The sequence below is a fragment of the Bacillus rossius genome, chromosome 7 (assembly GCF_032445375.1).
Source record: "Bacillus rossius redtenbacheri isolate Brsri chromosome 7, Brsri_v3, whole genome shotgun sequence".
Taxonomy (NCBI): domain Eukaryota; kingdom Metazoa; phylum Arthropoda; class Insecta; order Phasmatodea; family Bacillidae; genus Bacillus; species Bacillus rossius.
The window spans coordinates 67,802,085-67,825,770 of record NC_086335.1 but is presented as its reverse complement, the minus strand read 5'-3'; the positions used below and the strand labels follow the sequence as shown (position 1 = coordinate 67,825,770).

General features: G+C 41.4%; 1 protein-coding gene across 1 annotated transcript; it reads left to right on the top strand.

Moving 5' to 3' along the window:
• The first annotated feature begins 1,227 nt into the window (after nt 1-1,227).
• LOC134534477 (uncharacterized) lies at nt 1,228-12,787 on the top strand. Its single transcript, XM_063372955.1, has 6 exons — nt 1,228-1,315; nt 4,294-4,375; nt 5,397-5,446; nt 6,077-6,112; nt 10,669-10,792; nt 12,518-12,787. Exons 1-6 carry the CDS (start codon nt 1,262-1,264, stop codon nt 12,598-12,600), a joined length of 429 nt encoding a protein of 142 aa, XP_063229025.1. The 5' UTR covers nt 1,228-1,261; the 3' UTR covers nt 12,601-12,787.
• The last annotated feature ends 10,899 nt before the right edge of the window (nt 12,788-23,686 follow it).

Sequence of the window (23,686 nt, the reverse complement as noted above, 5' to 3'; positions counted from 1 at the left end):
CAACTACCTACGGACTACATCGCTCACGTTAGCAAAACAGCAGCTCTTAGAAGTGACAGATCTCCTGCTGGCCTTCTCGAGTTCCCGAATTCGTTAGGGATTGCGTTGACAGGTCATAACCCCGCGCGGTTAATGCTAGTTGGATACATTAATAGAAATGTATGCACGACCGTTTACGATAATATACAGAAATATATTTGAAATTTCTTGCTAAACACGGCTTGGCATATAGTATATACAAATACACACGCTTAACCCTTTTCTTACAAACTTGTGTAAACCATGCATTTGCAAAAATAAAAAATAAAAATAATGTTTATGCTGCAATGTTACACACTAATATTTTGCTATTGTTATAGGCTACAATATTATGTGTCCATCTTTGGTTAAATAATTTAACTAGTGAAGAAATTTATTTAATAACTAAGTAGGTTTTACATGCTGTTGCAACTTACGTACTTAAACATTTTTCCTGAATTATGTTTTTTTTTTTACTTTTTTGTATTATTAAAGTTTTTATTTTTCAGTAATAAATTTATACCTTATTTCGTATGTAAATTAATAGTTCTTTTTAACTGTCAACTTCATAAAAACTAATTTTATATTACTTAAGTTTCTTTTTATTTATTTATTTGTCAATTTTTACTATTTTAAAAATGTTTACTTTAGTCAAAATACCGCAAGTAGATTAAAATGACTATGCACTCACACACAAGCTTGATTTTGTGAGTGCTAAATTTCCTGTTTAATTTAATGAATTGTAGTCGAAGTTGTAAAAAAATTAAATAAAAATCATAAACAAGTTCTGATACTAATTTCCATTTTGTAAAAAAAAAAAAATAAATAAATAAACCGGGCGTCATTTGAGGTCATTCTCCAACATGGCTCGTGTTATTTTAACATCAAGTTGCAATGCATGAAGAGGCACTTGCCCGTGTTTACTGGTTGGTCATTTATTAAGCACGGTATATTTGCGTGTATGTTCATGAAAGGAAAAGGCAGGCGTAGAAACGTGTTTAGAAAAAAATAATCGAAAAATTGGTGTTGATTTCACTTCTTTTGTTCAGCTTAAGTACGTAATTGTGTTTTTTTTTCGAAACTCGTTAGTTTGATTGTTGCGGCCCCGCCTCCGGTATCGGCACCGCCTGTAGCCTCGCCGATGCACGGACGCTGATTGGCGCAGGAGAAGGGGCGTGGCCGGGGCGCCCCGGGGAGCGCATGACACTGCAGCGCGCACGGCCTCAGAGCAGTCGTGGCAGCGATGGAAGTGTCACCCGCCTCGCTGCTCGTCCTGCTGCTGGCGTCCGTCGTCGTCGTGAGTACACAGCGCACGCCCGGGGGGACAGGGGGGACTGTCCCCCCCAACTTTCTAGACCGTCATATTTGTATTTTATAATATTATTCTGCCCAACTTCATTTGTAATTTCTTCACTCATCAAATTTTATCTTAAGGAAACAATAATAATTTTAACATCGATGTATCCAATGGTTAGATACAAAAACTGCTTAAAAAGCGCTATTTATGCACTTTTAAAATCAAAATTTTCCGGTGGAGGACCCCCGGACCCCCCGTCATAGTAAGAGGGGAATGGGTTTACATAACATCAAAATCATTATTTGTCCCCCCCCAACTTTATGAACACAGCTACGCCAATGAGCGCACGATGGGGTCGTTACCACAACGCCGAACGTACAATAACGCCGAATGCCAAATTGACCTCAACGCCGACAGCTAGAAAACTGCTGTGTACTACAACGCCGAAATACAGTAACGCCGAAAAATGTTGCTGCGGGGAAGGGGGGGGGGGCACATGAGTAAAATGAAAAACAACTGAATGAATGTGTGTGTTTCTTAAATGTATCTTAACGCCGAAATACCACAACCTAACCTCACCTAGGCTAGCATAACCTAGCCTAACCTTACCTAACCTTACCTAACCTAACCTTTGTGGCAGTCCTGCAATGACACATTTTTCGGCATTAATGTATTTCGGCGTTGTTGTGCGTCCCCCGCACGTTGCCATCCGGGGCAGCAACTGAGTTTCCACAACTTCGCTAAGCGCATTGCAATCCAGGCGCACCCCGCACCGGTGTAGAATCATTTGAATCGACGGCGGGGGTGTGTGTCCTGTTGGATAGGTTTGGCACACGGGCCTGTGTGCGCGCTGGTAGGTAGTCCACACAGCGAGGAGGGCGACTCGTGTACTTTGAAACTGACACCATTCGTGGCGCTATCTGTTGGGTGGGCCCGAAACTACTGGCGAAAAATAACTTGGGTCAGAGGTTCAAATCCAAAGTTTTTTTTTTTGGTCACCCGAAATGAGCAGCCCGTGCCAAATAGATTTATTTACAAGGGCCCATGACACGTTAAATAATTATAAACTATAACATAAAGTGTTAAAGGATAGTTGTTCAACTGTAAACATCTATATTTTAAAACCTATGAGAGTTCATGGACATTAATTTCCTAATAAACGTAATTTATTTTATTTTATTTTAGTTGAAAAAAAATAAAGGATACAGGCCTTCCTAATATGAAATAATATTATAATATTATAATATTATAGGAATATAATAAACGAAATTTTTTTGAATATATAATTGCTTAAAACGCAGTTTGTATAATTCAGTAATATATTATTAATAAAATGTACCTGGGCCAAACTTATCTAGCTTTAGTCTATAATAGTCAGTGAGGGGAGATAGTCATGGCTGGCCAATACCCTTCTAGCACACGATGCATGCTATCTCCCCTGCATGGCTAACAACCTGCATGATTAGAGCGAATAGACTTCGGCCTGAGACGTACCTAGCGTCCTTCCTACATAGACCCCTCCCACACACCCTTAGTATTAAGTTAGATTAGGAAAAAAATTGTTGAAATATGTTTTACTAAGTAATCAGTCACCAAGTAGTTATATTAACATCATAAACCTACCCCTTACCCCACCCTGGACCTGCTCATCGGGGCCATTGCTGCCTACGACGCCTCGACTACTCACCTTCACTTACAGACTAAGTGACTCACCTAGCGGACTTTAATGTCCTTACTTTTGTCTTTACTTACTTTAATGTCCTTACTTTCTCCCTATTAGTGCTATTGACTGGTTTTCATTACGTCACTCCAGTGTTATTTATCACGTGTTTTTAACAATGTCTTGCCGCACTTTTGCACACATCGTGTTATTCGAGAAGTTCTGGTAAGGTGAAGTGCACTAGTTTTTTTTTTCTAATTTACGTTTTCTCTAGTAACATTTCTGTAGCTGTTATTGTTATGTGTTAGATGATAAGTTATTTATTAGATTTATGTAAGCGTGCTCAAGCGCAGTGTCTCTGGGACACGCGGTTCCCATTGGCAGATCGGGTGCTATGTCTGTATCTGTAATACAATCTATACTAATATTATAAAGCTGAAGAGATTGTTTGTTTGTTTGAACATGCTAATCTCAGGAACCACTGGTCCGATTTGAAAAATTCTTTCAGTGTTGGATAGTACATTTATCGAGGAAGGCTATAGGCTGTATTATATTATCAATAACATTAGGGATCCTTGCTAAAAGTCCAATTTAGAATCAAATGCGTTAGAGGGGTTTAGATACAACATGCAGTCACGTACGAAGTGTGTGTTGACAATGCCGCAGGCGCTAGAAGTTTATTTCCTATTGCCTATTAACATTGTTGCCACGCAATAGATGCCTTATCATTCTTAATTTTCCCATACAAGTAAAAAAACACCCGTGTGATATTAACAACGATGCAATCAGTACCCTCATAAGAGTTCAATTAGTATTTAAATACTGTGTATCACTTTAAATCGCAAACCTAAACTATTGTTTTTTTTCCTCTCTCTGTGTTTAAAATGTTCTTTTATTTCCTTTTTTTTTTTTCAAGTATATATATTTTACAGACTTGAAACTTCACAGTAATGTTCCTTATGTTACGTAGGATGACATTTTCCGAAAATTAGATCCCATGGGTGGTTAAAACCAGGCAACAGTGGGTACTTTGTCTGCATTAGAACAGGATTTTGCATTGTTAATGCCGCCTTCTGCGTCTCCATGGCAACGGGCATCGCGCGGCAGTGGCGTACCCACAAGGAGGGGCATGTATAATGAGCGGCGCAAGAGTACAGCAGTTTTCTAGCTGTCGGCGTTGTAGTCAATTTGGCATTCGGCGTTATTGTACGTTCGGCGTTGTGGTATTTCGGCGCTGTGGTGCGTCCCCGCGGGGGGAACAGGCCTAGTCGCTCCAGCGAGAACACAAGTGTTTGATGCGCTGTGTCGTGTGTTTCAGGGTGACATCGACATCACAGACTGCGACAGTTTCTTCGAGGTCATAGACTCGTGCAGGGGCGACAAACCACTCACAGACACCGGTAAGTGCTTCAGCGAATTCCCGTGACAGAGAAATCGCTGTGCAAAGTCACTTTTCAAACAAACAATTTGGAAAAACCCGCTATAAATCACACCTAACATTGAAAAAAAGTATGAAAAATAAAACTATATACAATATTGCGGAATGAGTCGTATGTTATGCATGTGAAAAATGATAACTATTTTTTTTTTACTTAAAGTAAACAAACTGTGCCATTTGAAACACAGATTTAGCTCATTTCAGTTAGGGAGGGTTTTGGAAATAGTATCCCTGTGTAACTGCGTGTATTCATGTAGTTGTATCACGATTAAGTGAAGCTATCCACGAGATATGTTTAAGTTGTAGGCTAATTCCGAGTATTATTTCGATGCACTTTCGAAGGACAATTGACTCGTGTTCACATCACTTAGACTACAATAATTGTTCTTTCCGAATACCTCAGTATAAAGGATATTTGTTCACCTTCCGAATATCTGAAAGGATCCTACAGATTTGCTTTGCATCCTTTCTTGAAAGAACGTGTGGCTCGCTTCCTTCCATGTATACTTTTGGTGTAAGGGGTTTGCAGCGCTACCTTTAGTAAAAAAAAAAAAAAAAAAAAAACTGCTTTCATACTTATCTATTACTGTCAAATGATTTGATTTCAGGCGACTATTAATTTTTGCACTTTCAAGTAATGTGTGAAAAATTAGTATATGTAAACAACTGACTGCCGAAAAAAATATCCCCCTATTGATAAACCAGGTTGTGATAGAATCAAAAGAATTCGGATATCCTTTTCATCGCTAGTTGAGATTCAAGGACCTTTTGTTTAAGGCTGTCAATGGCACACTTTCATAATATTCCGAAATAGTGAACGTAATTGTTGCGCCATTGTTACCAAATCAAAGACGTTTTGTATGCATGCATGTATAGTATTTCGGAACTCAAGCTATTTACAACATTTTGTTTCCAGAAGTTCTCAGATCGTGAGAGTTTTAAAGACTATTTTTGGGGTTCAAACTTGGTATTTCTGATTCCAGTGATCGAGTGCCACCCACGACAACCAAACAAGATGACACTGGAATGCGGGGTACGTTATCAACATCCTGATAGTGTTAACACTCGTGGACACTCTCGACTGAGTTCAATACTTTAGTTCGTTACCAAGTGAATATTAATCATTGGAGTAAGAATCGTCTGTTAAATAAAATAAAAGGCTGGCTTGTAGAAAATCAAAACCTATAATCAAAGGCATTATTTATATTGTTGAGTAAAATATTTTTTTGGTTCATTTTGTAAAATAGGTAATTCGCATGTTTGTACATTTTGAAATACCAAAATGCAGAAACAAGGTTTTTGTATGATCATTCGGCCAAGAAAATGTACCGACCCGCTCACGACCAGCCCACCAATCACGGACAGGCGTCGAGGGTTGTGGGCGGAGCTTCAGAGCCGAGTGTTCGCGAACATCCCCGAGAAGAAGCGAGGCTATGGCGACCTTGGAACTCGTCTTGGTCAGTCAAACTAAGTAACCACACTCACTTTATTGAGGTTTCCTTTAAGTTTAATATGTGTTAATGGTTTTAAAACCTTAAAAGTCTACAAGTCTTGAAGATAGTTTTCCCCTGTGAAGTGCCATGAATGCCATTTTTTTTAATTTAACATTTTAAACCAACATATTTACTAAACTATTAATTTTTTTGTTTATTTTATGTTTCAGTGCGCTTGGAGGTGTATAATGAGAACATACGGATGGGTATGTATAAATAATTATTTTTATATTTATTTTAGTAACTATTTATATTAAAATAATTTACACTCAAGTAAATTACACAGAAGACTGCGCAAAATGCATAACTTGCTGACTATTACGCATCATTCGTTGTAATTAATCCAAATGTAGTCCGAAACAGCACTTAATGGGTAAGGTAAGGAGAGGGGTGTGAGATAATGGAGAGGGGTGTGAGATAATGGAGAGAGGGGTGTGGGACAGGAAGAGGGGTGTGTAAAGAGAGGGGTGTGTTGGGTTAGGGTAGTGGTGTGGGGGTAATGGACGGGTGTGAGGTAAGGGAGAGAGGTGTGGGGTAATGGAGAGCGGTGTGGGGTAATGGAGAAAGGGGTGTGAGATAATGGAGAGGGGTGTGGGGTAATGGAGAGGGGTGTGGGGTAATGGAGAGCGGTTTGAGATAATGGAGAGGAGTGTGGGGTAATGGAGAGAGGGGTATGAGATAATGGAGAGCGGTGTGGGGTAATGGAGAGAGGGGTGTGAGATAATGGTGAGGGGTGTGGGGTAATGGAGAGGGGTGTGGGGTAATGGAGAGAAGTGTGGGGTAATGTAGAGAGAGGTGTGGGGTAATGTAGAGAGCGGTGTGGGGTAATGGAGAGAGGGGTGTGGGGTAATGGAGAGAGGGGTGTGGGGTAATGGAGAGGGGTGTGGGGTAATGGAGAGCGGTGTGGGGTAATGCAGAGGGGTGTGGGGTCATGTAGAGAGCAGTGTGGGGTAATGGAGAGCGGTGTGGGGTAATGGAGAGCGGTGTGGGGTAATGGAGAGGGGTGTGGGGTAATGGAGAGGGGTGTGGGGTAATGGAGAGGGATGTGGGGTAATGGAGGGAGTGTGAGGTAATGGAGAGGGGTGTGGGGTAATGCAGAGGGGTGTGGGGTCATGGAGAGAGCAGTGTGGGGTAATGGAGAGCGGTGTGGGGTAATGGAGAGCGGTGTGGGGTAATGGAGAGCGGTGTGGGGTAATGGAGAGTGGTGTGGGGTAATGGAGAGCGGTGTGGGGTAATGGAGAGAGGGGTGTGGGGTAATGGAGAGCGGGTTGTGGGGTAATGGAGAGCGGTGTGGGGTAATGGAGAGAGCGGTGTGGGGTAATGGAGAGAGCGGTGTGGGGTAATGGAGAGAGCGGTGTGGGGTAATGGAGAGCGGTGTGGGGTAATGGAGAGAGCGGTGTGGGGTAATGGAGAGAGGGGTGTGGGGTAATGGAGAGCGGGTTGTGGGGTAATGGAGAGTGGTGTGGGGTAATGGAGAGTGGTGTGGGGTAATGGAGAGAGCGGTGTGGGGTGTTGGAGAGAGCGGTGTGGGGTAATGGAGAGAGCGGTGTGGGGTAATGGAGAGAGCGGTGTGGGGTAATGGAGAGAGCGGTGTGGGGTAATGGAGAGAGCGGTGTGGGGTAATGGAGAGAGCGGTGTGGGGTAATGGAGAGAGCGGTGTGGGGTGATGGAGAGAGTGGTGTGGGGTAATGGAGAGAGTGGTGTGGGGTAATGGAGAGCGGTGTGGGGTAATGGAGAGCGGTGTGGGGTAATGGAGAGCGGTGTGGGGTAATGGAGAGAGGGGTGTGGGGTAATGGAGAGAGTGGTGTGGGGTAATGGAGAGCGGTGTGGGGTAATGGAGAGAGGGGTGTGGGGTAATGGAGAGAGTGGTGTGGTGTAATGGAGAGCGGTGTGGGGTAATGGAGAGAGTGGTGTGGGGTAATGGAGAGAGGGGTGTGGGGTAATGGAGAGAGTGGTGTGGGGTAATGGAGAGCGGTGTGGGGTGATGGAGAGAGTGGTGTGGGGTAATGGAGAGAGTGGTGTGGGGTAATGGAGAGCGGTGTGGGGTAATGGAGAGCGGTGTGGGGTAATGGAGAGAGGGGTGTGGGGTAATGGAGAGAGTGGTGTGGGGTAATGGAGAGCGGTGTGGGGTAATGGAGAGAGGGGTGTGGGGTAATGGAGAGAGGGGTGTGGGGTAATGGAGAGAGGGGTGTGGGGTAATGGAGAGAGGGGTGTGGGGTAATGGAGAGAGGGGTGTGGGGTAATGGAGAGAGGTGTGTGGGGTAATGGAGAGCGGGTTGTGGGGTAATGGAGAGTGGTGTGGGGTAATGGAGAGAGTGGTGTGGGGTAATGGAGAGAGTGGTGTGGGGTAATGGAGAGCGGTGTGGGGTAATGGTGAGAGCGGTGTGGGGTAATGGAGAGAGGGGTGTGCGGTAATGGAGAGAGGGGTGTGGGGTAATGGAGAGAGGGGTGTGGGGTAATGGAGAGAGAAGTGTGGGGTAATTTAGAGAGCGGTGTGGGGTAATGGAGAGAGGGGTGTGGGGTAATGGAGAGAGCGGTGTGGGGTAATGGAGAGAGGGGTGTGGGGTAATGGAGAGCGTTGTGGGGTAATGGAGAGCGTTGTGGGGTAATGGAGAGAGGGGTGTGGGGTAATGGAGAGCGGGTTGTGGGGTAATGTAGAGAGCGGTGTGGGGTAATGGAGAGAGGGGTGTGGGGTAATGGAGAGGGGTGTGGGGTACTGGAGAGGCGGTGTGGGGTAATGGAGAGAGCGGTGTGGGTTAATGGAGAGAGTGGTGTGGGGTAATGGAGAGGGGTGTAGGGTAATGGAGAGAGCGGTGTGGGGTAATGGAGAGTTGTGTGGGGTAATGGAGAGAGCGGTGTGGGGTAATGGAGAGCGGTGTGGGGTAATGGAGAGCGGTGTGGGGTAATGGAGAGAGCGGTGTGGGTTAATGGAGAGAGTGGTGTGGGGTAATGGAGAGGGGTGTAGGGTAATGGAGAGAGTGGTGTGGGGTAATGGAGAGTTGTGTGGGGTAATGGAGAGAGCGGTGTGGGGTAATGGATAGAGGGGTGTGGGGTAATGGAGAGCGGTGTGGGGTAATGGAGAGCGTTGTGGGGTAATGGAGAGAGGGGTGGGGGGTAATGGAGAGCGGGTTGTGGGGTAATGGAGAGTGGTGTGGGGTAATGTAGAGAGTGGTGTGGGGTAATGGAGAGAGGGGTGTGGGGTAATGGAGAGCGGTGTGGGGTAATGGAGAGCGGTGTGGGGTAATGGAGAGAGCGGTGTGGGTTAATGGAGAAAGTGGTGTGGGGTAATGGAGAGGGGTGTAGGGTAATGGAGAGAGTGGTGTGGGGTAATGGAGAGTTGTGTGGGGTAATGGAGAGAGCGGTGTGGGGTAATGGAGAGCGGTGTGGGGTAATGGAGAGCGGTGTGGGGTAATGGAGAGAGCGGTTTGGGGTAATGGAGAGAGTGGTGTGGGGTAATGGAGAGGGGTGTAGGGTAATGGAGAGAGGGGTGTGGGGTAATGGAGAGAGGGGTGTGGGGTAATGGAGAGAGGGGTGTGGGGTAATGGAGAGAGTGGTGTGGGGTAATGGAGAGGGGTGTGGGGTAATGGAGAGAGGGGTGTGGGGTAATGGAGAGGGGTGTGGGGTACTGGAGAGAGGGGTGTGGGGTAATGGAGAGAGCGGTGTGGGGTAATGGAGAGCGGTATGGGGTAATGGAGAGAGGGGTGTGGGGTAATGGAGAGAGGGGTGTGGGGTAATGGAGAGAGTGGTGTGGGGTAATGGAGAGGGGTGTGGGGTAATGGAGAGAGGGGTGTGGGGTAATGGAGAGAGGGGTGTGGGGTAATGGAGAGGGGTGTAGGGTACTGGAGAGAGGGGTGTGGGGTAATGGAGAGAGGGGTGTGGGGTAATGGAGAGAGTGGTGTGGGGTAATGGAGAGGGGTGTGGGGTAATGGAGAGAGGGGTGTGGGGTAATGGAGAGGGGTGTGGGGTAATGGAGAGAGGGGTGTGGGGTAATGGAGAGAGGGGTGTGGGGTAATGGAGAGAGGGGTGTGGGGTAATGGAGAGAGGGGTGTGGGGTAATGGAGAGGGGTGTGGGGTAATGGAGAGGGGTGTGGGGTAATGGAGAGAGGGGTGTGGGGTAATGGAGAGAGTGGTGTGGGGTAATGGAGAGGGGTGTGGGGTAATGGAGAGAGGGGTGTGGGGTAATGGAGAGAGGGGTGTGGGGTAATGGAGAGGGGTGTGGGGTAATGGAGAGAGGGGTGTGGGGTAATGGAGAGGGGTGTGGGGTAATGGAGAGGGGTGTGGGGTAATGGAGAGAGGGGTGTGGGGTAATGGAGAGAGTGGTGTGGGGTAATGGAGAGGGGTGTGGGGTAATGGAGAGAGGGGTGTGGGGTAATGGAGAGAGGGGTGTGGGGTAATGGAGAGGGGTGTAGGGTAATGGAGAGGGGTGTGGGGTAATGGAGAGAGGGGTGTGGGGTAATGGAGAGAGTGGTGTGGGGTAATGGAGAGGGGTGTGGGGTAATGGAGAGAGGGGTGTGGGGTAATGGAGAGAGGGGTGTGGGGTAATGGAGAGAGTGGTGTGGGGTAATGGAGAGGGGTGTAGGGTAATGGAGAGAGGGGTGTGGGGTAATGGAGAGAGGGGTGTGGGGTAATGGAGAGAGGGGTGTGGGGTAATGGAGAGAGGGGTGTGGGGTAATGGAGAGGGGTGTGGGGTACTGGAGAGAGGGGTGTGGGAGTGCCGGCGCCCAGGCACGGGCGAGGCAGCGAGACTGCGGGTTGTTCGCAGATCACAGAAGAGGGCAGGGCGGACGTCGAGCAGAATGCTGTCTTCTACCGCAGGTGCGGCTCCGACTACACTCCCGAGAAGGAAGAGATGTTCCGCAGGCTCTTGACCGACTGCGAGAAGAACAGTGAGTGCCGCAGCCGTTTTCTGTGTGTCACAGCTTAGCTCTCGGTGTGCGGCATTTGGTGGGAGGAATATAGTGAATGCGACCACGGTGCTGCTTTCCGTGGCAGTTAGCGTGAACCACATTCACAAAGCCACCGGGAAACTTTTTAGTATTAACTGTTTGATAAGTTTTTACAATAAGTGCAATATTGTAATAAAATTTCTTGTCGAAAACAAGGTTCAAATCCCGGGGTTAGTATTTTTTTTCAAGTATTTTTTTTCTATTTTCTATTTTATTTAAGCCGTTACAATTAATATTTTTAAATTTCGGTCTGCTCCGGCAGCGAATTCTACCGGGAGGGTCAAACACAACGTATGATTTGTGTCCAGAAACGTAGTACTACTGTATTTTTTTTTTTTAAATATTGTTTTTAATATTAAATTTTGCCAAATGATTAAAATAAACCTAACTGCGTTTGATACAATGAAATAGAAAAGTTATTAATTTTTTTATTTTGTACAATTAATAAATAATACACCATTTTAGGAACCCGAATGTATATTATATAAAGCTTCCCATTACACCCATCTTTAATATACAACGTAGGTTTCTATGAACATAAATAATTGAAAATTAAGTAACGAATGTTAATTAAAATATTTTTTTCATTCTTTGTGAACTGAACTTGTTTACAAACTTAACTTGTTATGACCCAAAATACGAACAAAAAAGTAGGGCCACTTCTTGTAATTGAATTTCTAACGGACTTTAATAAAGTTAAATCTTGCTTAGTTACTCGAAGTTAGTGAAACACAAGAAACGTGTGGTTAAGTGTAGCTACTCGCTAGAATGCCCACATGCGTGCCAGTGTGGATATTCTGTTCAGAGGTTTACGTATCCGTCTACTGGATCTGTGTCCGTTTAGGTGTCATTGTAGAACAACTACCGCATGCCTGACAATTTGAGCAACGAGTGGGCAAATATTTATCAGGAGCGACCACTGCATGTACAACAAAAACAATGTGCCTTGCAGTAGGTTGACAGCAAACTACGTGGGTTTTTAGCACAACACACACTTTCGCTACAGTCGAAACAAAACAAATTGTCACCAGTTATCATTTCCTCAAATTACTAACGTACTTTTGAGTATTTCTAAATTACATATCTGATCGCAAGTCAGAGTTCAGTTTCAGTTTATTCTTGAGACACTAAAGATTTGAAGGCGGTATTAATGTTGTGTAACGAAATAAATCAAAGGAAAGACCTGAAATGTGTGGAAATGTTACCTATCTGTAGGGTAACACTGGCAAATATGAGCGGTCGGGTAATATGAGCAACTTTAACCTCTTTGGCCACGATATCGCAAGAGATTTTTTTTTACCATCAAGGACTGGTGGTAACACTGCTTTTTAGTATGCTTTAGCTTTATAAGTAACATGCAAGGCTCCAGCTATTCTTCAAATGAGTTTTATTGTCATTCAAAGGTATGTGTATGCCCAAAATACTTTTGGTGAAAGAAAGTTAACAATTTTAAGTATTATTTGGTGTATTAATTTTATTCTTTAACGACTTTAAAATAAAGTTTTTTTTTCCGGATTGTTCCTTAATATACTCATATTTGCCCGAGTTCCCCTACACATTAATGTTAAATAACCGAAATAATCTGAAACGATACAAATGGAATCTAACAGTTTTGTAACTACTGCTTTCTGATGAATCTTTCGAGTGATGGCCTTATTGTTTCAGGTGTGTACGAAATCGGATGCGAGAAATCCGGGGACGTTCTGCAGTGCATTGCTCGACAGTCCAACGTAACTCTGTTTTCTTGAAGATGTGACTACACAAGACCTCTTCGACATCATTCGATTTTGTTATAAATGCAGTTGGCAAGATATTTTCATATTGGCACACATGACTGGCAAGTGCTGAAAAGGACGCATGTTCACTGTTGTAAAAGAAAATAAACGAGCACTTTTTTTTTCACTTAGCATTGCCATATCAAAGTTTTTTTTTTTTTTAAATGCATGAATTACCACATGTGTACATTTTTTTTTAATTTTTGAAATTTTCTTTGAATATATATAACACGACTGCTACGATTGTACATATCAAAGACGCCACAACAATATTCACTAGACTTCATCGCTGGAAATATTTGGAAGAATTGGGTACACCATTACATTTTAGGCTTTAACTGTTGAAACCCCAATGTATACTTCAAAGGCCTAATGCATTTTTTATTTTATTGACGTGACAACGTCTAATAAATCGACGAACGCCGGCTGCACGCACGAAAAAGTGTCCCGTTACTCACATTGTCCCGTTGCGCTGTGTCCAGTTACGCTCATTGTACGCTTGCGCCGCATCTATCTCTCTTCCACTCGATTGGAACAACCATCGATTTGACTTTTTCGAGGCACATTAAACTTGAAACACTCCCATTCGTTCCCTACTTTTCCTATCATCGTCCTATCCTTAACAGAATAACACAGATTGGAAGAAGTTAAATAGAAAACATGTATAAAAATTACAGTTAGAATAATCTCTTCGTTAAAGTAATAAACATATTTGAATTAATGAGTGCAAATAAAAGTAAATTTATCATTTAAATTGTAGATTTCATTTCACTCCTTTGTATCCATAGAAAATAGTGATAATTCAATAAAAATGATTCAATTTTATTCATAAAAGTATGCAATCATATCATCAATGTTTTGTTATGATGTTGTCACGTTAAACTATCGTCCGTAAACCGACTTCACAGACAACCAATTTTTTTTTCTTTTGAAATTCAAATATTTAATTTCGTTTGGTTCTCCACTTTAGGCTGCTCACCTATCACAAACATAATGCTTGATATAGCGTGGCGAGGGTGCTACCATCTCGTGTTTCACCTAGCAAACTAATGTCCGCCCGCTGCGAGTGTGCTGCTCTCTGGAACGAAGCAGGGCAAGCACGGCTGTGAAAACCATTAAGATTGGTTCACAGTCGAAAAATAAAAATAGCCCGTGTAACTCAGTACATGCTTTGAATATATATACTGTATAGAAGTCGCGGGTGGATAGGATTTACTCTACGTTTTTCAGGAGCGTATGATGAGCAGCTTGGGAACTTCACCGCTGCAGTGCGCTGCCGTAACGCCCTGTATCGTCTTAGTTGTTATTTACACGTTAGAGCGCAGCACTGTCGCCCGCTGTCATTCCCCGCACCCCCCACAAATCATTCACTTGAGCTCAAGGTCGTTCAACGGGAGGGGGAAGGGGTGTTTGAAGAGTTCGACACTGTCCGCTAGGGACCACCACAAGTCGATACCCTACAGATGGTGGCGATTGCGGCGGTGAATTAACCAACTACCTCAAAATCGTATTAGAAATTTTAACTTGGGCTGGCGACTTCTATACAGTATATATATTAAAAGGTACATAAGATAGGGCATAGGGTGAAACTTCTTTGGCAATACAAACCTCGACTTCTAAGTATATCGTAAGGGGTAAAACGGCAGCGAGAGAGAAAGAGAAAGAAGAGAATATTATAAAATAACACAGCGCGGTTTTTTTAGCTTTCATTTATTTTTCAAGTATGTAAGAAATCTAACCTTTTTTGTATTACTGTAGTTTTGATTAAAATAATATTTTGATTTAAATATAAATAAATTAATAAACATGAATTAAGAAAATTATTTCTCACTTCAAAACAACAGGTCATGATATTATCAATAATTATTGATCAATCAATACTGATTAATGTACAATAAATATTACTCATTGTTGAAATACTAACACTATATAGCAAATTTGTTTAGTAAATATCAAAGCTAGGATTGATTATAATAAATTAGTTTTTACAATTTAATTTTATATTTTTATATTAGGTATAGGATTCCTTTTTGTCACATGTGTGTCCAGTTTGTCTTTTTTGATGAGTGTGTGTCCAGGATGTGTCCTTTTTGACGAGTGTGTGTTCATTGTGTGTCCTTTTTTTTACGAATGTGTGTCCTATTTGTCGAATGTGTGTTCAGTGTGTTTTCTTTTTGAAGAGAGTGTGTCCTTTTGGGAAGCCTAAGATGTACATCAAGTTCTGTCCCAGCCCGAACACGCCCGAATATTCACCTTCGGCCAACCTCGGGTTTATTTATATATATTTATATTTCTCTGCTTATTTTAATGTAGCTATAATAACCTAACTAACCGTCTATAGTGTTTTAAAGTGTTTTAATGTAGCTAACCTAACCGACCACTTTTAATATTTGAATTCATTTTTCCTGCGCAAAAATAAAACAAATCCCGAGGTTGGCCGAAGGTGAATATTCGGGCGTGTTCGGGCAGGGACAGAACTTAATGGACATCTTAGGCTTCTCGTGTCCTTTTCCTTGATGATGCATCGACAAGTCTGTAGTCAGGCCATGGTTGGCCTCTTGGTTCGGAGACGCCTGGTCTATATGCGTGATATTGTAAATGAGCTGTTTAAAATGTTCGCTGAGTATCGGAACATTTTACCCCTTGGCTACTGACCCTATGTGCCTGACCACCAAATGGACATGCCTGGCCAACCCACTAGATGTGTCTGTCCACTGATTGGACGAGCCTGGGTAATCTACTGGCATGTAGAACTTTCCTGTAAGAACATGTCAAGACATGCAAGGGAATCGCTTCGCCTTCTAAGAAGACTGAAAATCGAGAACTGCTAGTAACTTCCTTGTTTTTACTTGTATAATATATGTCATAATTTTTTTTATTTGCAATTTTTCTTCATTTTTCCCTCGAACCTGTATTTTTTTTGGTAATTTTAATTAAATTATAATTTTTTTGTGTCAGTCAAGGATCGAACCAAGCACTGTACATGATCGAATCAATCATTACACCAAAACGTATTTTTTTTGATCATATTTAGAATTTTTCCCGAATTTCTAGCAAAATAATTATAGATTTGAAAGATGGAGGCCAAAACGGCCGACATGATGGCGGCTGGTGGATGCTTTTAGAATTTTTCACAGAATTTTATTAAATAAGTATTTTTTTGCCTAAAATATTTTTTTTTGCATTGGTAAAGTATCGAACCAAGGACAGGAACCGATTGAATCAATAAATATATTAATTGCCGATTTGTTTGACGAATTTTATAATTTTCCCCGAATTTCTAGCTTTATAATTACATACTTCCAAGTTGGCGGCCAATATGGCCGACAAGATGGCTGATTCCACGCCAGTCTGGTGATTGGCACTCTAGCGGGTAAAAATGGAATCAATATGGCAGCAAAGCACTCTGGCAGACGTCATGACACTAGCGCTCCTGGTTGCAAGTGCTAAAAATAAAAATGGCTGCCTCCAGCAGACGATAACAAGATAGCGACACTGATGTACTAGCTGGCGATTATCTGTGGTAGGTCAGTCTGTCGTTGCTTTGAACTTCACAGATAAGAGGTTTTTTTTTAGGTTACTCTAATATTTGAAACATGCGTAATCATGCTTTGAAAATAGAACCTTTCCGTGTCTTCAGTGGAATATAAGAATGAGTTAATGGGTTTATTATAGCTAAACCTTGTTGTAGCTGCTTAAACAAACTGTCTGTCACAAAGTTAATGCTAACACCGGATCCAACCCCAGAGTTGCGAATTACGAACTGCAAAATAGGCAAAAGAACAAGAAAGTACGTAAACGTTAAGAAAAGTATTGTAAAGTATACAAAATCATGCGCTGCTTTTGCAAATTTGTAACCGACTGTAGATATGTTATAATTCAAAACTATTGTCGTGATAACGTTTTATAAATCGATGAACACCGGCTGCAAGAACGAAAAATCATGACTCATTGTCACGTTCCGCCTGAGCCGAGCGTGCAAGAACCGGCCAACGGTACCGTGCGAGAAAATCTTCTATAATATCAAACAGGTTAAGGTGGGCTCTTTAACTAATTGTTCGTGATTATATATAAACAAATTATTTAAATTAAATTTGCAAAAAAACTGAAAATAAATTTTTGAAAATTAAATGTATGCAATGTTTCATCAGTGTTTTCTTATTGACGTTATCACGTAAAATTATCGTCCGTAAATCGACATTAGAGACAACCCCCCTCCCCCCCCCGTTTTTTTAAAATCCCCGCGCAATCGAAAAAAAGAAAAATATTTGTCACGTACTCTACTCACGGCCACCCTGTGGTTGTGGCATGACTGCTGGCTGCAAGAAGGCACACTCAGCCACGCCTCAGACGAGACACGAGCCCAGCCTGCCCCGCCCACTGCTCTCCGAGGTCCGCGGCGTGCCAGACTCCTGGCGGTCCCACTGGGGAGATGCAGGAACCACCACACGCCATCTGGGTTTCAAAAAAAAAAAAAAATTATTGCCATAAAAAATTTCCAACTTGTAATTTTCCAAAACTTTTCCTATTTAAAATCCTAGCAGGGGCACGAATCTGTATGATTCCCAAGGGTTTCCCGCGCGGTCCGATACTTTTTTTGGGTGTGGTTCTTAACCGACTTTAATCATCAATGGATACGTTGCCTGTACGTTGTATACTGCCCTTATTTTGGTCTAATTGCATGTAACAAGCAGAAAACTTTAAATTAGACAGAGTTGTTTTCCTTTAAAACCTTTTTTGGATGTTTACGTTTATCAATTACGTTCCACAGACACGATTTTGCTAGCGCAAACTGACCCCTCAGGAGGGATTATTTTTTTCAGGGAGGGGGGCGGGTCCCTTCTGCCCCTCCCCTCCTCTTCTACGCCCATGAATCTTAGTCTATGTAACTCAATTTAATGCTTGAAGTTAATTGCGACTGTTAGCTGCGAATAGTTTACCCTGTGAAGTGATTGCGTTTAGTATTTGTTCAAATTTTTGGGAGTGAGTAAAACTGTTATATCAATGTAAACATTTTTAATTTGTGTTCTCTGCTTAATGAAGGAAAGTTTTTACCACAGGAGGATTAACAGTTATTATGGTGTAAAATGTTGAAACCAAGATGGCGTCTTCCGCTGAGGGCTCTGTGCTTAGCCGTGTGACGCGACACCCAAACGAACAAGCAAACACTAGAGCAGTTTGCGCCGAGAACATCAAGTACAAAGACGAAGGTGCAGTTAAATGAGTTGAATCGTCATTAATATTCATTAAAACATGCAGACAGTGTGACATAACACCATTTGCAGAGTGGTTTTACAGGTAGGTTTGAAACTGGTAAATCAAATATAGGCCTTGAGTTTTATTTGGTACGGATTAAGCATTTATCTGCAACATTACTTACTACTGTATATGGGCGTGAACAGGTTTACAAACATAATTTGTATTTCATATGTATCCGCCAGTTGAAGAATGATTGGAATGTTTGCATTCATGATGAGGGACATTAGTATTAACAAAAGGTTTTAATATTGCGTATATCAGTGTGTGAAATGTAATTAGCAAACCCAAACAAAGAGGCGAACATTACAATATATCGGCAAGTTATTCGATTTACCTTTCGCTGAGCCATAGGCAGCAAGCGACTACCACGTGTATTACGGACTGCATATCAACCAGGCGCGAGGGTTAAGGTTGTTCGCCACACCTACACGCTTAATGTAATGATTTGGAAACAACCTTACATATGATCGGACTTACTTGACCAAATTTTTTTAAAGCTCACAATTACACTTTCACATTTTAAATGCTACATACTGGAGCTCTCAGAAGTCCGGTCTTAGTTTGAAAATCAGCTAGTCATCCAACATGGTGCTGAATCACATTAAAAAATAATTAATTTTTATATCCCACACCGTCTTACTCGCAATCAATGCGAATTAAAAGGCAGAACTATTTTAATAATAACCTACGTATTTATTTGCACATAGGAAACCAAAAATTTGATAGTTTCGCTTACTTTATCTTTTATATAATGACATCGATATTATATGTGGAACCTTCTCAGACAGTGGTGAATATTGATATAAAATATCTTTATGGAAAAAACGTCATTTTTTTTTCACTGTATGTCACAGAGAAACTACCAAATGGACAGGAAAGATGAATACAGAAACACACAGAAAAAACAAAACCAAAATCCGCTGATGTGTTTATTTTGTTGTATGACATACAGCGAAAACTAGCAATGGTTTTTGACAGTAAAAATGTTTTAATTCACTAGAAACGGTCTAAAGTTAGGCTATGATTGGACATATGGCTTATGAATAGTTGTGATGGCGTACTTAGATCCAGAAACCTCGTTAAAAAATGTTTACTTTTGAATAACAACAGTAAACTTTCTCTTTAAGAATCATCATCATCATCATCATCATCATCATGTGAAACACACTAAGATACTTATTTTACAATGGTTGCTAGGGCGATTTCGTTCTCCCCTTCCACTTTGTTCTGCATATGCAAATTAATGGGTCTACATACTTTCAGTCGACAGAAAATGTTAATTTAATCAATTAACATACAAATTTACATTTTACAGTTAGCTAGAATTTTATTTTTAAACTGTAGAAATTCTAAACGTAAGAGATATATTTTCGTTTGAACAAACTCACGTGACATCTTGGTGTTAATAAATGCAAACAGTTATGAAGAAAGTTAAAACATTACATAGCTCAATTTTTGTATTTTACTTCCATCTTTTTCGATTGTTAACAGTTTTTATATATGCTGAATATCACCCAAAACAGAGGACTCATTAAATATTTCTCATTGCCGTTAATGACCATGGCTTACCAAATTTCTACCGAGTGTTCGTTATAAATAAAAATATTAACTTTCTTTTACCACAAAGAAGCAAACATTTGTAATAATAGAATCAATCACACAGCGATTAGCAATAGCAAGTTCCCACACATAAATACATATAGGAATTTCAGCTTCCGCACTTTCAACAAGATTTTTTTTTTTTTACTAGATAAGCCAGTAAAGCGTACGTTATTACTAGAGATCCTCTATGCACTCGTGCAAATTACATCTGCTGATTGGTTATCGACTCGTAACACCTGTTGACTGGAATGATCGTGATTCGCTAATTCTCCTGTTAACGATTTTTCATTGGCCCAGAGTCCTTCAGATAAACTGTGGCCCAATCACTGAAGTAAAATAATGTCAAAAGTATTTGGACTCTATCCTATCGCGAAATGAATCCGCGAATTTTACCGGTCTCTAGTTATTACTTTCATTTCTATCAGATAATGGAAAGACAGCCTTTGCGCGGATTTTTATGAAGAAAGGGTTGCAAATATTCTATTAGCTCAGTTTTTTCCAGGTTGGTTTCTATCCAGTTGGCCGTGTGACAGACATGGCGGCCCGAGTCACACAGGATAGGTGTCGAGCACAAAGAGCATGGTCGCATGTCGCCGTGTCGCCACGCCAAGGTCACGGGTGTATTCACGAGGCCTTCGACAATGCAGCCGCGGCACAAATGCACGGCGAGCGGTCGGAACAAACGAGCTCAGTGTCATGCCACAGCATTTCAGAAAATTGGTTTTTATAGTCTCTAAAAGGGTTATGCGCAGTGTAAGCGCCAATTTACGATAAAGAGACGGTATTTTTTTTTTTTAATGTTAGAAGTTATGCTCTGCAGGTAGCCTACATCTGTGACAGTCGATGACGTCATCGTGACCAGACTGGATCAACGAACTTTCTACATTATTTCATACGAAATTCAGAAATTTTGGACGTTATTTATACTATTTACTTGTGTTTTGAAGCATTATAAAAGATATGATCATTTCTGGTAGCTTTTTAAGTACTTTGTACTATGTGATCTTCTATTTGGAATTTTGAATCACCGTGGTATCGCTGCGAAGTTCAAAATTTTAACTTCATATTTGTTCTTTATAGCAGTTAGGCCCCTGGGGAACTGTTCCGTCCGTAAGGAGCTTAAGGATGTTTTTAAGAATGCTCTGATGATCCTAAGGATCGAAATGGTATAATATAAAGATAATATTGCCCTATTTTACGTGGAAACTGGTGTTATTTCCAGTCATCAATGACTGAGTGATATATAAAAGTAATCAGGACAATGAAAGAATCATACATATGTGTGCTTTTGCATTGTGAATTGTCTATTAATGGAAATATTCGTGAAATAACGTGTGTTTCTTCAGAAGGCTGAAATAGCCATTTTTGCAACAGTTTACAGTTAAAATAATTAATTGTCCTTTAATCTACAAGCTGAATGCAATGAAAGGTTTAGTATACCCAGTGATCCTAGGGATTTTAAGATATAATTGAAGAAGTAGCCATAGTACATTTTATCATTATTTCGAGCTAAAGCATTAGTAAATATTTCACTTGTCATTTATATATGAGCTCCAATGAATTTTTAAACCAAAATTTTCTAAATTAACTGAAATGCAGCATTCGAACTTTAAGCATTATTTCGATCTACTACTGTGCATTTTTTGCCCTGTTGTACAATAAATCAGATCTGTCGCATTTTGTTTTGTGTGGTTGGCGTCTACGACCTGTTCTGGGAATATTTTGTTCTTCAGCAAAAATAAAGTAATACTATGCTATCACAGAATCAGGCAAATTCAGTAACCATTTAGTTTAGACATTATACAGACATGGTCATGCTCGTTTTCCTTACACACAAAATCAAAACCATTGTAATTCTGGTGTCTAAGCAACTCTATATTACTCCATCTGCACACATTCAGAGTCGTTGAGTAAGGTGAGTATTTTCTCTCTTTCTAAATTAGGTTACTTATTATTTCAGTGAGATTTCAAGCATTTATTATCAATTTGTTTACACGGCTCTGTAGCCAGGAGAATAATATTGTGTGTGAAACAAGTAACGACAGAGTTGTATATTAGTTGTATTTATTGCATTCAAACATACAAAGTCAGAAGCAAACAAGACAAAAGCACACATCATATAGTTCGTAGAAGTGTTTCTCGCAGAGTATCCCCTTCAAGTGGTGTATTTGTGTCGCCCGTATCGGTAGCATAGGTGACGGTACAGTTGACACACACACACACACACACACACAATGTTGTGGACTCCATTAATACAGAGCAGAGTTCAATTAAATACAATTATTATTTGTTAGCTATTCTAAACCTTGGTTATGATCAAGCTGCAAGGCGGAGGCACCTACACTGGACATGGTGTTGAAATAAAATTTTAGAATGTCAGCAGCAGGTAGTATATACTTTTGAGAGTTAAGAATAGTTACGATGGGAAGAAGCGATGAGCTAGGCTAACATTTATTAGTAAATTATAAATAAAGGGCACTCACGGCGTATCGTACTTGTTTCTCACAGTTTATCTGATCTCACTCTGCACGGGTCCCGGAAATGATGGACTGGAGTGACATAACCACCGCCCGAAAACCAATTATTGCTAAACACATCCAAGCCCAAAGTTGTGCCCAAACCCATGTCTATAAGTTGCGAACACCTGACGAATACACATAGTTAACCTGGGGATTTTTTTGTTGTCACGTGGAAACTTCTTCCGTCATGACACGAGCTCACCGTCACAAAAGAGCGAGTTCCTCGCCGGTTTTGATTCGCCTTAACACTGACTGGGATTGACCGTGAGACTGGGCCGAATTCAGAGAGCTCTTTCGACGGTTATCCACACACCGAAAGGCTTTTCAATTGAAGCTGCTCGGCAGAGACGTTTTTCAGTGGCTGGTTGACTGCTGGATAAGGAGAGCCAACCACTTGTAAGTGAATGTGGTCTGAAGCTCATTCGAATGCCTGTTCAGTTGAAAATCGGCGGAGCAGTTGATGGTTTTAATATATAATTCCCACATAAAAACGTGTTCATGTATGTTTGTAATTGTTTAAAACATTTTTGTCATATGGCAGATATGTAAAATATGTTTTGGAATTAAATATGCGTTTTTAAAGAAATCGTTTCGCCCGCAAAGTGTGCATCAGACACGTGTTTTGTAGCGATGGCAGAAGATTTGGATGAATTTCCAAATCACATTGACGAGGTTTTTGAATTTTTTTATGATTTTAAAAATGGAAATCCAGTTCCGCGAAGGTATATAAGAAATTTAGCAGACCCGTTTGTTTTTTATCGGGATAAAGAGTTCGAAATACAATTTTTTTTCTCTGTAAGAAACGGCATCTGTTTTTTTTGTTTATTTTTTTCGATTATGGTTTTTTGCTTTCTCACGAGATCAAAAATAATCGCTTTTTCATCTGGAGAAAACACTATAATTTTAGGCAACGTATCCATCTTAAGAAAATTTCTCAACCTCGTGAACCTCGTATCCAATCCAAACAAAATATTATTTTCAGCGGGAGTGCAGACAAAAGACAATCGAAATGAAATAGGGCGTTTTTCCACACACACTCCAAGTACTTGATCTAAGAAAATTTTTGTGCCATGTTGCCAGCTCTTCACCGAAAGTGGATGGGAACAAGCTTTCAGCTGGCAGTCATTCGAAAGGCGTTTTTGAAGTATGAGAGGTGGAGGCACCCGTCATGTCGTAACAGTACAAATAATTCGTGGACCTGTATGGAGCCATCTGTTTTAAATGATCTTATTGACGTTATCGACCTCTTGAACTTGTCTCTTGAGAGGTGGGTGTCTTGGACCATTCAATCAGCAATTTCAAGTGCAGAATTTTTTTTTTTAAATTAATTAGATCAGTCGATCTAATCATGTGACTTTAAGATTTAACTGCTGGTATTTACTAATTCGTGGACCCGTTTCCAATGTTCTCATTGACGCTATCGACATCTTGAACTTGCCGTTTGAGAGGTAGATGTCTTGGACATTTCGATCAGCAAATTTCAAGTGCAGATTTTTTTTTTAAATAGTTGGATCCGTCGATCTGATCATGTGACTTTCTGGTTCAACTGCTGAGGTTCCGTTGATTTCTATGGTGGCCATGTTAGATTCGCTGAATGGGCAGTGGTTTGTAATGGCTCGCGCGCGAGCGGCACGAAGGCGCCGAGAGGAAAAGGGCGGGGGGCTGTGATTGGTTGTTTC

Bases quoted from the DNA above. Each gene is read 5' to 3' on its own strand.
- LOC134534477 (XM_063372955.1), top strand. From the start codon at position 1,262: ATGGAAGTGTCACCCGCCTCGCTGCTCGTCCTGCTGCTGGCGTCCGTC. The intron at 1,316-4,293 runs GTGAGTACACAG...CGTGTGTTTCAG, and splicing joins TGCTGGCGTCCGTCGTCGTC to GGTGACATCGACATCACAGA. The intron at 6,113-10,668 runs GTATGTATAAAT...GGTTGTTCGCAG, and splicing joins TAATGAGAACATACGGATGG to ATCACAGAAGAGGGCAGGGC.